Genomic DNA, 15,134 nt, shown 5'->3' on the forward strand with positions numbered 1-15,134 from the left:
TTTTTTCATTAGAGGCTAGTGGTTAAAATTCTGAGCAGCACTGCTGAGGTGATACGGTGAATTGTGAGGTATGTGAGGTCTTTTTGGGGTGGTGTGGTCAGCTAACTTGTTGCAACATAATGACTAAATAATTATTGAAGAGAATGGAGACCTGAATGTTTTCTGGTAGGTGCAAGAAAAATCCTACTCTGTGAGCTGGGGACAGTGGCTCACATCTGTCATCCCAGCTACAGGGAAGGCTGAGATAAGAGATAGGGAAGATTTCGATTCCAGGCCACACTGCGCAAAAAAGTTCAAGAGACCCCCATCACAGCAGAAAAAAGTTGGGTGATGGCATGCATCTGTCATCCCAGCTATAGCGGGATCCCTAAAGTAAGAAAATTGCAGTCTAGGACAGCCTGGACAAAAAGTGAGACCCTGTCTCCAAAATAACCAGAGTAAAAGGGCTGGAGATACAACTTAAGTAGTAGACTTTGCCTAGCAAACACAAAGCCTTGAGTTCTAATCCTGCCATTAACCTCCCCCTTCCCGCCCCTCCCCACAAAAAAAAAAAACTTCCTTTGTTTATGGTAGCAAGGGCTAATAAAATTGCGTATTTTTCTTACTACTTCCATTTTTTTGGATTATTTACAAAGTAATTGACCCTTTAATAAGCTAATGAGCTCCCTAAGTGCAATTTTGGAATGCTTAGATAATACATTAAAGAATGAAATTTCTAGACAGATTGATAAAATTTATTTGGGTGACAATAGTGGATACAGATGAAGTACATTTACTTTGTTCATGAAATAGCAAGGAACAAAATGTGACATTGAAAATTATATGTAAGGAGTCAGATACGATACGGTGGTTCATGCCTGTAATCCAAGGTTGAAGCAAGAGCCCAGCCAGTTCCAGACTAATCTGGGCTTTAGCAAGACCTGCCTCAGACAAGACAAAACAACAAAAACAAAAACAAAAAAAATCACAGTTTGGGATTGGGCTATAGCTCAGCAGTAGTACTTGCCTAGTATGCTCTAACCCCAGGGATCAATCCCCAGCACTGCAAAAATGAAACAGACAAAAAAACTACATATTTTGTTTCGTTTTTTTTTTTCCCCAGTTATCCTGGTCACCCCTCTTTCTCATCTTCAGTTTTCTGTGTTTGCAACTTGAAAGTGAGATCCAGTTACAGAAAATCATTTTCTTATAAACTTAGTTCTACCAGAAAGAGTGGATTTTCTTCTTATTGTTTTCCTTTTTCTTTTTCCTTACTACTAGGGATTGAGCCAGGGCCTCAGTCCAGTCGTTTTACTTTTATTTTGAGACAGGGTCTTTGTAAGTTATCCAGACATGCCTCAGCCTTTATAAACCTTCTTAATAGTACAGTTATGTGTTGTTTAGGAAGGGTTTTTTTGCCTTTTGTTTTTTAGTTTGTTTTAGCAGCAGGGCCTCACGCTTGCTAAGCAGGCACCCTATTACTTGAGTCACTCTGCCAGTCTGATAAGGGGTTTTATTTGAGAAGTTTATTAATAGGCAGTTTTATTATATTGTGTGAACACAATATTCTAGATTGAATAACTTACTGAAAATGCTATATGATATAGTCTGTTGCTCTTAGTCTACCAAACTTGTGTAATAAGTTGCTGTATTAAACACTGTAGGCAATCATAAAATAATAAATAGCATGAATTTGTTTACATAAGCATAGAGAAAGTCCAGCAAAAATGTGGATGGAGTTGTAGCTCAGTGGTAGATTGCCTAGTATGCACAAGGTCCTGGGTTGGGTCACCCACACCATTAAAAAAGAATAAAAAATGATATACCCATATAGGGCACTTAATGTAAATGGAGCTTGCAGGACTAGAAGTTTTGTTAAGGTAAGGTTTAGTACATTACTGTGTACTATTGTAGACTTTATAAACACTGCACACTTAGGCTGTACTAAATTTATTTTAAAATTGTTCTGAAATAATTCAGTCCTAGTTATTGTTACTTTTTTATTCTTCTTGACTCTTTTTGTAATAAACTGAGTTAAAACATAAATACATAGGCAGTACAGTGGTACATGCCTTTAGTCCTAGCTACTTGGGAAGCTAAGGTGAATCACTTGAATCCAGCAGTTGAAGGCCAGCCTAGGCATCATAGTAAGACCCTTTTTTCAAACACAGACACACAGAGTCCTGAACACAGAAAAGAATCATCTTCAGTCTGGGTATGCATAGCTTAGTGGTAGAGTGTATATTTAGAATTTGTGGAATTAAACTTTTTTGTAAGGAAGTAAAACACACACATTAGCCTGGGCCTACACAGGGCCAGGATCATCAGTATCACTGTCTTTTTATTCTTTGTCTTGTCCCACTGGGAGGTCTTCGGGGACAGTAGTACACTTGGAGCTCTCATCTGCTATCATAACAATGCCTGCTTCTGGAATACTTTCTGAAAGCCCTGCAGGAAGCTCTTCATAATGAAGTCAGTTTTACCAGAAATAATTTGCTGGGAAGAAAATGATGCACCATGAATATTCTGCTCATTAATGAAGACCTTTGTTGCAGTCCATGTTTTCATGCTTTTTGTTTTGTTTTGTCTGTGTAGCTCAGTCTGGCCTAGAACTTGTTATGTATCCTAGGCTGGCCTCAAACTCACAATCCTGCCTCAGGTTCCTGAGTCCTAGGGTTATAGGAGTATACCACCACATGCATTTTTCAGACTATAGTTTCTTGAGGTCCTTAAAACCTCTTTTTTTTTTCCCCTTTGAACTCGGGGCCTAATGCTTCTTAGGCAGGTACTCTTACTGCTTGTACTCCTTGAGCTACTCCACCAGCCTTCTTTTGTGATGACTTTTTTTTTCTTTTTTCTTTTTTTTGAGATAGGGTCTCACAAACTATTTGCTTGGGACTATCTTTGAACCTCAGTCCTCCCGATTTCTGCCTTCTGAATAGCTAGGATTATAGGCATGAGCCACTGGCACCTGGCAGTAAAATCTCCTCTTTATTGTGTGTGTGTGCATGCATGTGTGTTCGTCTGGTGCTGGGGCTGAATTCAGGATCTGTTCCATGCTTAGAATATGCTTTACTACTGAGCTTCACTCCATTCAACTAGAATATCTGGATTGAGTTTTGGATTTAGATTGGCTGTTTGGTTATAGAATCATTGTTTGCACACATTTGTTTTTTAAACCTTGCTTTTGTTTTTATTAGAACCCGAGTTTGAATTTCAAGGAAGTAACTTATGAACTAGACCATCCTGGATTTCAAATTCGTGACAGTAAAGGACTCCATAATGTTGTGTATGGCATTCAGAGGGGTTTGGGTATGGAAGTATTCCCAGTAGACTTCATATATAGACCTTGGAAACATGCAGAAGGCCAGGTGAGTGAGTGGTATTTTATTATTGGATTGAATATTCCTTATATAGGGTCACCTACTCACTGATTGAAATGTTATCAAGTTGAATTTGTTTTGCATAGCTCCGAAAAACAGGTTCCTATGAATTTTAAATGAGTATAGTGCAATTTTAGTACTAGCCTGATTCCTTTGAGGTGTAACAGTCAAATCTTTCCCTCCAGTAATTTAATGGTGTTTGTGTCCAAGACCATCACATTCCCTTTCTTCCAAATTGTCTGCTTTTTAAAGGACAATTAATTTTGATTTTTAAAGGGAAATTTTCTAATATCTGTGAAGTTAGCCTAATGAAAGTATTTCAGATTTTTATAACATTCATGGTCATTTCTGGCAGTAAGGACTTTTTTTGTTGTTGTTATTCCAGCTCTCTTTTATTCAGCATTCCCTTATAAACCCAGAGATCTTCTGCTTTGCTGACTATCCCTGTCATACTGTTGCCACTGATATTCTGAAAGCACCACCAGAGGATGACAATCGAGAAATTGCCACATGGTAAACACTGTCAGCTCGGTTTTCTGTAAGGGGTTCCTTGTGCTCTTTTCTAATCTAAAACTAATAATGAGAAGTACATAGTTAACAGATTAAGAAAGACAGTATGTTTAGTGAACTTAAGTAAGTTTTTGTTAAAGAGAATTGGTGAATAAAATTCTTCTTTAGTTATCACTAGTTACTTACCTGTTTTGTAATTGCTAATAGGTATTTTATAAAGTTCTAGAAATTTGAAGCTATCAAATATTGGAAAGAGGTTTGTACTCTCCCCTTAGTGTTAAGAGCTTTTTCTTCTCTGTATATTTTCTTCCCTTTGTAAGTTGCTTGTGATGACCAATTTACGAAATCATCTACTTTTAGCGAGGTTAACTAGTTTTTCTGAGTTCCAGTTCCAAATTTCTAAGGGAATCTGGTTCTGGCCCACTATCTAGAATGGATTAGACTGAACTCTGTCCAGTCATTACTCTAGCAATGTCAGCTAAGGATGGTAAAAGCACTTACATTGTCAAAATCACACATGGCTACCAGAGGGCACATGTATACTTTTTTCCCAGAGGCATGTAGTTTAAATGTTTCTTGACTTTTTTGTGTATTTTTTCTTGGTACCTAGGTACCAAGAAAAGACTTTGTGCTTTCAGGGCAGACTTGTTTCAATACAGTGTAACAACATTGTAGATGGTATTTATGCAGTAGCAGATACATATAATGTAGAGATTTATTTGTTTTTGAGGGCATTGTGGGTAGGGTACACAGGATTTTATATAAGGCACTTTAAGCATCCTCGGATTTTAGTAATGGAGGGGTTCCTGAAATCAGTCTCGTGTGGATAAGCAGAAAGACTGACTGTATACTCTTCTGGGATGCTTCCATCATTGTGCAGATTAGAGCAGTTCAAAGACTTTTGGATTTTGCAGTATCTTCTAGATTAAAAAATATCTTAACCTTTTTCAGTAAAGGATCAGATAGTTAATATCTTAGGCTTTACTGACCAGATGTTCTCTATTTCTACTGCTCATCTCTGATAGTGCAATAAACAACATGAGTGTTGCTCAAAATTACCAAAATCAGCAGTGAGAAGGTTTTGTTTTGCTTTGGCAGTGCTGGGGTTTGAACTTAAGACCTCACACTCAAGACAGGCTCTACCACTTGAGCCACCCCAACAGTCCTTTTTTGTGTTGGGTACTTTTGAGATAGGGTCTCTTGAACTGTTTGCCCCAACTGGCTTCAAGCTGCATTTCTCCTCATCTCTGCCTCCCAAGTCACTAGGATTATAGGCTTGAGCCACTAGCACCTGGCTGAGATGTGGCTTTTTGTTTTATTTTTTTTGTTGTACTGGGGATCATATCTAGGGCCTTGTCCATGCTGGACAAGTGCTCTACCGGGGAGCTATATTCCCAGCACTGAGATTTCGCTTTTTGATACCACTTGCCAACCTTTATTCTGATTGACCCAAGTGTTGGTTTGTTCTAACCTTTGTTCTCTCCCAAGTTCTAGCCAACATTGGATTTACAAACTGGTTGAATTTTTTTCCTGTTAAGTATAATGTGTACAATAGCATTTCTTCATTTTAGGTAGTTGCTCTATCACTTGAGCCACTCTACCAGTCGCATTTCGTCATTTTAATTTTAAAAGATAAAAGACCTCTTTCCATTTTTTAAAACTGAGGTATAATGATCGCACTTAACAAGTAATAATATATCTAATTCTTTAGACTTAAGTTTCTCTAATTGGCTCAAAAAATGTTTTATTATAGTTTCTGTGACTGAGAATTCAGACAAAGCCCACACTCTTTAATTTTGTAAGTCTCTTTTCTCTCTCAACTCTTATTTTTTACCATCGATAAATCACTTGTCCTGTAGTCTTCCTCATGTTACCAGCTCATCTGTTTCCTCTTGCTGTTTAGTTTATCCTTTGTTCCCATACCCATCGTGGACTATGGGTAGAGTTAGAACTTGAGGCTTGATTAAAGTCAACCAGGTTCAACTTCTTGGGCCAAGAAAAATCAATAAGGTGTGTTATGGACTTCAAACTTGCATTGCACCAGAAGACACCTGGATTTTTGACAGTTTTAAACTCTGAGATTTCTTTTTCCTCACCCCAATTACAAAAATCTATCTTTTGAAAAGGAGGATCCATGATTATGTAAATGTTCAGTGATTTTATAGTCTACTTTATATCAGTTGTTACCTGTTAATTTGGGTTGTCTTTGAAATTGATCTGGAATCATAGCAGTCAGTCCCTGTTTGGGGTTTCCCATGTCTGTCTGTTCCTTCCTCCCTTTGCTGGTGATAAATTCAGGGCCTTACCCATGCCAGGCAAGCACTGTACCACCAAAAAGCTGTTCCACAGCATATAGTTCTTAGATAGACAGCAGTAATTTAAATGTTCCTCAAATACCAGAGCATGGCAGCAGTGTGGTTGGCCTATTTGTTTTCAAAGTAAATTTTGTGCCTGATTGTGTTAGTTTAGTAATAATGTGTTTGCCAAGCATGTATGAGGCCTTGGATTTCATGTCCAAGGCCAAAACAAAAGAGTTTTTTGTCTTTTATATTTTCATTGATAGATCATCATTCTTTCATTCTTGTTAGGAAGAGCTTGGATTTGATCGAATCACTGCTGAGACTCGCAGAAGTTGGGCAGTATGAGCAAGTCAAACAACTCTTCAGCTTCCCTATCAAACACTGTCCAGACATGCTGGTATTGGCCTTATTACAAATCAACACCTCCTGGCACACCTTGCGCCATGAACTCATCTCTACTCTGATGCCAATTTTCCTTGGAAACCATCCTAACTCTGCCATTATTTTGCACTATGCATGGCATGGGCAGGTAAGACACAACTGTTGCTTATCATTTGTTCATCTAAATCATTGACATTCTCTGGCGTCTTAAGGATATTTCGGGAAGAGAAATTTATTTTAATTATGCGATTGTTGTGAAGTCACTGTCGTCAAATGTGTTTTGTTATGATTCTGTCACCATTAAAATGTCCCAAAGAGCAAGGAGGTAAGACAGTTTCTTAAAACAAAAACAGTATTATAAGAATTCTTGCTAGGACACCAATATTCTTTTGATAGCAATAAGTAACTTAAACATTTATTATGGAAGCAGAAGGTCCTGATGTCACTCTTAAAAAGTAAGTGGAAAGTCACAAAAAAATGTAATTGGCATATTTTTATTTTGTCAGATCCAACATTTAAATTTTATTGTAGTTTGTAATGAAATGGCTTGTAAGGTGTTTGTTACGTGTTTTGTACTTAATTTTATAATACGTATTTGACAAACACAATTTTGCCTATTGGTTTTTCTTAATGCATTTCACAAGTAAATACACTTTATTTTTTTCACTACTGAGAGTTGAACTCACATCTAGAGTAGCAGTCTGCCTCTAGAACCACACTCCCAGTCCTTTTGCTATTTAGTTTCCTTTTTTCAGATAGTGTCTCCTAATTCTGCCTGCACTGGCTCCAACTGCGATACTCCTACCTCTGCCTCCAAAGTAGCTGGAATTACAGTAATGCACCACTGTGCCTGGCTTTTTTTTCTCCCCTTATGTATAAAGCCTCACTGTGTATCCTGGCACACCTGGTCCTCCTCGTCACCCTGTTGAGTGCTGTGTACAGTGTGTGCCACCATAATAAGTGAGCCTATGTTTTTACTGTAACAAATGCAGAAACTTCTATGGGAAAACAATAATCATCTTCTTTACCTCAAGTCCCTGTTTTGGTGTTAAGAAAAACAATCCTTACATTAATTTAGTTTATATTATATACAAGTGCTTTTAAAAAGCTCATTATACTAAGTGAAAAATGTTAGTCTTAGTTTCATGCCGTTCAGTCCATTCCTCCTCCCTTTTAGAAACCTGTTTAACCAACCAACATTTACTGCCCGGACTTTCTTCATGCCTTTCTCACTGGAGTTGTAAGATAGAAAGATTAGGTTGAAAGGAACCACCTTTTTTCACTCCTTGTTGAATATTCTTTCTAGTTGAAGTCCAGTCTGGGACAGTTACTGGGTATGATTTGAACATAGCATCAGTAATTGCCTTGCAGTGTTTTCTATGGGAAATAGTCACTGAGATCCAACTGTGTGTTTATGTCCTTGAACTGCAAGCCTTGAAGTCAATTCAGAAAGCCAGGTTTATCTGGTGGGGAAAAAATGATTACCAAAAAGTGAATATATTTGTATATGGTAATAGCAAAATTTAGAATGTATATACATCATTTTCCCCAAATATTAGTAACAGCATCATATTATAGTGCAACACAGTAAGAGATGGTTACAATAAAGTGTTTCGTTTCTATTTAAAGACAGGTAATTTTTTATTTACTTCTAAGGAATTAATCATTTTGGTGTATTCTGAAATTCATATAATATTCTTTTTGGTGTTGGTGATTTAATGCAGCACCTTGTCCCTGCTAGGTAAGTGTTCTACCACTGAGCTACAACCCAAGATCTTGGTTCATTTGTTTTGTATTGGCCATACTGGGATTGAACCAAAGGTCCAGGATTGATCACTATCCCTCTTAAGCTACAACCTCGGTTTTTTTCTTCTAATTCTTTTTTTTTTTAAATCAGCTTTCTTTACAGTATTTTATTATTTTTATTATGTGGCATTGAGATTTACCTCCCCCTGCCCATATTTGAGACAGGGTCTTACTATGTAGGTGTGAATGGCCTCAAACTCATGATTCTCCTGCGTGAGGAGTGAGTGTTTTAATTATAGGTGTGTACCACACTGCTTGACTTCCTTTTGCATCATATGCATATTCTAATTTTATGTTTGAAAATGGATAAGCAGACTTACATACTTGTCTGGAAACCTTTTTTTTTTTTTGACAGTACTGGGGCTTGAACTCAGGGCCTTTACCTTGAGCCACTCCACCAGCCCTATTTTTATGAAGAGTTTTTCAAGATGGGTCTCCGGAACTGTTTGCCCAAGCTGGGTTTGAACTGTGATCCTCCTAATCTGTGCCTCCTGAGGAGCTAGGATTACAGGCGTGAGCCACCAGTGACCAGCAACAAACCATTTTTTAATGAATGATTCTGGTTTAGGTTTACCAACCATTTGGAAGATGTAGGATAACGAATTACTGTAATTATGTAGTGTTTGTTGCCTGAACTTAGTGTTTGAATAATACAATTTTTACATAAGTATGATTTTATTTCCTGGTAAATACTTCCTACTAGATGGTTAGCAGTGTTGTCTTTTAACTTCATTCCCTCTCTTCTTAGGGACAGTCTCCATCAATTCGCCAACTTATCATGCATGCAATGGCAGAATGGTACATGAGAGGGGAGCAGTATGACCAGGCCAAACTGTCTCGAATACTTGATGTGGCCCAAGACTTGAAGGTGACTTCAGAGGGACAACAGAATGACACTGGTTCATTAATGATTAAAAAAGAAATTTTTGCATAGTATTGATGCTTTAGGATATACATGTAATTTGCTCTTAGGAAGGAGAGTGGTTTTAGATGCATAAAAATGTCTTCATTTATTTTTGTTATTCTGTGTATTACAAAGCTGTTTTAGTTTTGGTTTCTGGTGGTTTTGTGTGATGCTGGGAATCAAACCCAGAACTTGGCATATACTAGACTAGCACTCTGCCACTGAGCTACATTTCCAGCTGTTGCAAGGCTCTTTTAAACCAAGTGGTGGTTGAGCTTTTTGTCATGAGTAAGCTATGAATTATAATTTTAGAAAAAGTAGGTGCATTTCTACTCCTCTGCAAAGTTATTAGAATCAGTAGACTCTTTTGATAGTGTGACTGGGTATCATTCATTACTAGGGGCATTACTGCAGATGATACAGTTGTGCTTGCATTTAGATTTTTTAATAAATGGGTAAGGATCATGGATTATGGTTTAATTTAGTCGTGCTTTGCTCTGGGTTTAGTTAATTTGAAAAAGTACCAGATAAAATTTGAGAGTGATTATGAGTTGAACTTCAGAGAGTTACCTTATTTTAAGTTAGAAATATTGACACCGAATATATTAAATTGTATAAAAAATTGTGACTCCTCCAAAAAAAAGTAGTGACCAAGGAAATACCAGTAGTATGTGAAAAACAGGAAACAGAATATAGACTCCAGAAGAAGTAAACCCATTGCTTGGTTTAATATTTCTAATATTCTTTTTTTTCTTTAGGCTTTGTCAATGCTGCTAAATGGCACTCCATTTGCCTTTGTTATTGACCTTGCTGCACTTGCTTCACGTCGTGAATACCTCAAACTTGACAAATGGCTCACAGATAAAATAAGAGAGCATGGAGTAAGTGGGACTTGTCCATTTGTTTCCACTCCAAATTTGTTTTGGTTAAAATATATAAAGAAACTTCTTTTTATGATGCTGGGGATTGAACCCCGAGGCTGGTGCATACTAGGCAAGCAAGAAATAGCTGTTTAAGGTGACAACCAAAATGTCATTTGTTCTAGATTTTAGTCATACTTCTGGGTTGGTATTTTTAATCTGGAAACAATGTCAATATGCTAAGAAACATTCTCTGTTCCAGGAGCCTTTTATCCAAGCATGCATGACCTTCTTAAAGAGAAGGTGCCCTTCTATTTTGGGTGGACTTGCCCCAGAGAAAGACCAGCCTAAAAGTGCTCAACTTCCTCCTGAAACTCTGGCGACAATGTTGGCCTGTCTACAGGCCTGTGCAGGGTAAGAGCAACATCCTAGAAAATGACTATTTAATACTGCAATTGGATTATTCTGATGACTGTTGATTGGCAGAAGGTGAGGTTTGAATGAAAGTGACAGCAGTTTAAGATAATCCAGTGGACTTTATTTAGGTCTGTAGGTAGTGTACTGCTTACAATGTGTTTTAGACCCATTTGTGTAAATTTTTTTAATAGTGTGTGAGATGAAGGTCCACATTCATTTCTACATGTGTATTTACAGTTTTCCCGGCACCATTTGTTGAAAATACTTTCTGCTTTGAATTGTCTTCAAAATAAATGTCCATGATGTTTGGGTTTTTTATTGATTCTCAAGTCTTACCTTGATATGTATGTGTCTTCGTAGTCCAGTACTTCGCTCTCTTAATTACAACACCTTTTAGTAGATGTTGAAATTGGGAATTAAGAGTCTTCTAGCCTCCTTCTTCAAGATTGTTGTGGGTTATTCAGCGTTCTTTGAATTTCCTTATGACTTAAGATCAGTTTGTACATTTCTGTAAAGGAATTGCAAATAATCACACTAGGATTGTTGCAGAGATTATGTTGTACCTTTAGATTATTTTGGGAATATTGATGTTAATAATATGTTTTCGAATCCATGATTCTGGGATGTCTTTTTTTAATTTATTTATTTTAAATTTTATCCTTTTTACATGTACTTAAAGTGTATACATTATTTGTGCATCCTTCCCCGCTCCCCAGGCAGAACCTCTTCCATCCATCCTCTTGTTCTCCAGTTTCGTTAAAGAAAAAACATATGAGATAAAAAAAAAACAGGAAAAACATCATTTTTTGCTAGTTTGAGATGGATCTGGGATGTCTTTATTTAGGTCTTTAATTTTGTTCCGTGAAACTTTATGATTCAGTGTACAAGACTTACACTTTGTTAAATTTAGTGCCCAGAATTTTATACATAAAACTACACTAGTGTAGCTTCATTTTTTCCTTTGTAATCTGATGTATTTTCTTACTCTTGCCTAATTATCTGAAATTGGATATGCAGTGTAATGTTAAGTTAAAAAAGTGGGACATGGACATTCTTGTCGTATCCTGATTTGGGGTAAGAACTATGTAGTGTTTGTGCTGAAAGCTGTGGCTTTTTCATATATGTCCTTCTTTAGTTTGAAGAAATTGGTGTTTGCCAGTTCTTGTTTGACTGAATGATTTCTCATGAAAGGGTGTTCTAAAGTCTTTATCTAGTGAGATGATTACATGGTTTTTGTTTTTTCATTCTCTAGATAAGTGGTATATTATGTTTATTTTTTATGTTAGATCCTGCATTTTATTACTAAATTTTACTTAATCATTCTGTATATGTATTTTCTATTACAGTACTACTAAATTTAATTTGTTAGTATTTTATTGAGTGTTTTTGTGTCTATCTAAGGAACGTTGTTCTGTAGTTTCCTTATGTGGTATTTGTTTACTTGTGACATTAGGGTACTATTGGCTTCATAGAATCAATTAGTGCTCTCTGAAGCTTTGTGAGAAGAGTTGGCGTTAATCCTCTTTTTTGTGGCTGTCCTGCAGATTGAATGCAGAGCCTCACTCTTGGTGGCCCATAGAGTCCCTCCCACCCCCTTCTGTTTTTAAAAACATGAGGTCTTGCTATGTTGCCTGTGTTGGCCCTGAACTCCTGGGCTCATGCAGTCCTCCTGTCAAACTGCAGGTGTGTGCCCCTGTGCCTCACTCTCAATTCTACATCCATTTTTTTCTTTTAAAGCATACATTTTTTTGTGCAGGGAGATTTATTGTGATAATTCCAAATAGCCTTACATTTGTGCATTGGTTAGATTACCCCACATATTCTACTTCTTAATGTCACTAGCAAAATTCTTTAGGAGGGAGATTTAAGGCAGTATGAAGTTTGTTAATAAAAGGGGGCTCATAGTTTCATGAGGCAGTATCAATACCTTAAGGTAGGACGGCAGATTTTCTGTCAAATATCCTGTGTGATGTTTATTTTAGGCTATAATTTCTGTGCTTACTAAATGCAGTTACTGACTATGTATATGGTATTTTTGTCTATATTTATATAATTACATGTCTTTATGATACATTAGTGTTAAAATTGCTTCCCTCATGATTTTGATAGAATGTTTTGGTTAATGTATAGTTTTTGAAAGGTGATTAGAGATACACCAATGTTCAAAAATCTTGGTAATGAATGACAGGGGTAAAAGGGTAGGATATGACAGAAATTTACCCAGGTACCCCTAAGAGGTTTATTAGAAAATCAGATGGGTTTATAAGTATTCTGCGAAATAGCACTTGTATTTTTCACCTTTTAGGAGTGTTTCTCAGGAGTTATCAGAGACCATCCTTACCATGGTAGCCAACTGTAGTAATGTTATGAATAAAGCCAGGCAGCCGCCACCTGGAGTTATGCCAAAAGGACGTCCTCCAAGTGCTAGCAGCTTAGATGCCATTTCTCCTGTTCAGGTAAAAATGAATGCTACAGTTAGTTGTCTGCATTTGTTTATAGACTCAGAATAGGCTAAGTTTCTACATCATCATTACTGAACTGAGTTTATTACATGTTAGATATCTGCATGTGTAGCATCCACTTATATTTTAAAGGAGATCCATCAATAGGTATTATAGTTTAGAATTTATCTTAATCATCTGCTAGAACTTGACTCAGGAAAGATACAAAACCACTTTTACTTAGGTAAATGAAAAGGGTTTCTTTTTAAAATTAGAATTACACTCTTGAAAAATAAGCACTGCCTTTGAATCTGATGTGTCTTGTTTGTAGCTTCACGGGCCAAGCAACAGTACTAGAGCATAACGACTTGTTATAACTGGGGCTCTTCAGCTCTCAACTGAACTGCTCTTTTAAAAACAAGGTACATTTAAGTTACTCCCTGACATCAACCACCCCATTCTCTTTGGGAGCAACATACTCCACTTCTGTTTCCAGATGCACTGAATGGCAGATTGGGGTTTAAGGAAAGAAAAAGGCATTTAGTGATTCTTCAGTGTCTACTTTATAAAAGGCATTTGCTTGTCATTTCCTATACTCATGAAGCTAGGAAGTAGTGCCACAAAGTAAGATGCTTGGAAGTACAATTTTTATGAGATATTTTAAAAAATCTTTTCCTAAATACCATACCTTGTTTTTGTTAAGTTTGTTTTAAAAGTCAAAGCTCATCTTTTTCAACCCTGAAGATTCTAAAATTTTGACTATATGTGTTTGACTAGAGGATATATTTCTAATTTCTAGTATTTTTACTGTGTTGAAAATGAAATAATAACTTGAGAGTTTGTTTTGGTTTAAATATGACTTCTGGAAATTACAATGACTTAATGTATAAATCTGCCCCATGTTATTATTAAATGTTGAATAGAATAGCATCAGGGCAATTTATTGTGTTTTTTCTTGAAGTTTCATAGCCCTCTTCTATGGCTCTGGTACTTTTTTTGCATGGACAAACTCTCTAAACCTACTCCTTATATACTCTAAAAAATGACTAGTAGACTCAATATTAAGAAATAAGTATGATTGTGTGGGTGTTGAGGTTCCTTTTAAGAGTATGAAGAGCTATTGCTAATGATTGCTTTAAACTGTCATGTCTGCCTTTCCTTGAAACATGTTTAATACAGTTTTATAATGTTTTTCTTTAGATTGATCCTCTTGCTGGAATGGCATCTCTTAGTATAGGTGGTTCAGCTGCCCCTCACACCCAGAGCATGCAGGGTTTTCCACCAAATTTGGGTTCTGCATTCAGTACCCCTCAGTCACCAGCAAAAGCATTTCCACCCCTTTCAACCCCAAATCAAACAACTGCATTCAGTGGTATTGGAGGACTTTCATCACAGCTTCCAGGTAAGGAAGAGTTGGGGGACACAGATTTTTTTGGTGTAGGGCCTCTTGCACAAGCTTGTGATTTGGCACTTAGCCCTGATCACATATTTTAAAGGACTTTTAATAGAAAAGGTTTTACTAGTTACTACAAGTTGATATAATAAGGTAGAAAATATTGTACCTATTAGATTCAAACATCTGTTTCTGCCTGCCTTGTGGTGCTATACCCACCTTGAAAGTGATTACTGTGTCCCTACAGCTTCTTGAGCCCTTTTATTCCTAACCCAAATATTTTTGGCTTGTAACTCTACATTGAAGTATAGGGGTTTTTTTGTTTTCTTTTTTCTTTTTGCTTCTACCTACTTGTTTTCCTCAATCCTTGTTCAGGGTATAAGGACAAAAGTGTTGTCATGACTCCATAACCTAGTTAATTTCGCTGCTGTATGGTTCTAGATCTGATTTCTTTCACTTATACCAAAGTTACTGTAGTTGTTAAGGCCTTCCTAACAAAGATCGTATTATTAGATTGTTTTAGCCAGAATTGAGAGGAATAATAGAGAAGCCCTGACTCATGTTTAACTGTAAGATGGTGATATGAAATTCTCTTGATTTTAATCATTGTGATAAGCAACCAGGTACTCTTGTTTTATCTATCTTGGGAATACTGTATGTGCTTTGCAAATGTATATTTTAAAAAATTGCATATTCAATAATGTAAATAAGGGCTGAAGGCATGGCTCCAATGGTACAATGCCTGCCTGGCCAGTGTAAA

At 36.7% G+C, this 15,134-nt stretch overlaps 1 protein-coding gene and 1 non-coding gene across 13 annotated transcripts in view; both read left to right on the forward strand.

Moving 5' to 3' along the window:
* The window catches only part of Cnot1 (CCR4-NOT transcription complex subunit 1), an 82,930-nt gene that overhangs the window by 35,638 nt on the left and 32,158 nt on the right, over positions 1-15,134 (forward strand). For all 12 annotated transcript variants that reach the window (XM_020172728.2, XM_020172735.2, XM_020172733.2 and 9 more), the window contains 8 exons: positions 3,180-3,350; positions 3,748-3,875; positions 6,461-6,701; positions 9,108-9,227; positions 10,022-10,144; positions 10,386-10,537; positions 12,846-12,996; positions 14,182-14,383. In XM_020172728.2, the coding sequence (XP_020028317.1) occupies positions 3,180-3,350; positions 3,748-3,875; positions 6,461-6,701; positions 9,108-9,227; positions 10,022-10,144; positions 10,386-10,537; positions 12,846-12,996; positions 14,182-14,383 (1,288 nt within the window). The remainder of the gene's footprint in view (positions 1-3,179; positions 3,351-3,747; positions 3,876-6,460; positions 6,702-9,107; positions 9,228-10,021; positions 10,145-10,385; positions 10,538-12,845; positions 12,997-14,181; positions 14,384-15,134) is intronic.
* On the forward strand, positions 13,276-13,411 carry LOC141417706 (small nucleolar RNA SNORA50). The gene has a single exon (XR_012442350.1). It is a non-coding gene; the product is annotated as a small nucleolar RNA SNORA50 (small nucleolar RNA).

The sequence above is a fragment of the Castor canadensis genome, chromosome 15 (assembly GCF_047511655.1).
Source record: "Castor canadensis chromosome 15, mCasCan1.hap1v2, whole genome shotgun sequence".
NCBI classification, from domain to species: domain Eukaryota; kingdom Metazoa; phylum Chordata; class Mammalia; order Rodentia; family Castoridae; genus Castor; species Castor canadensis.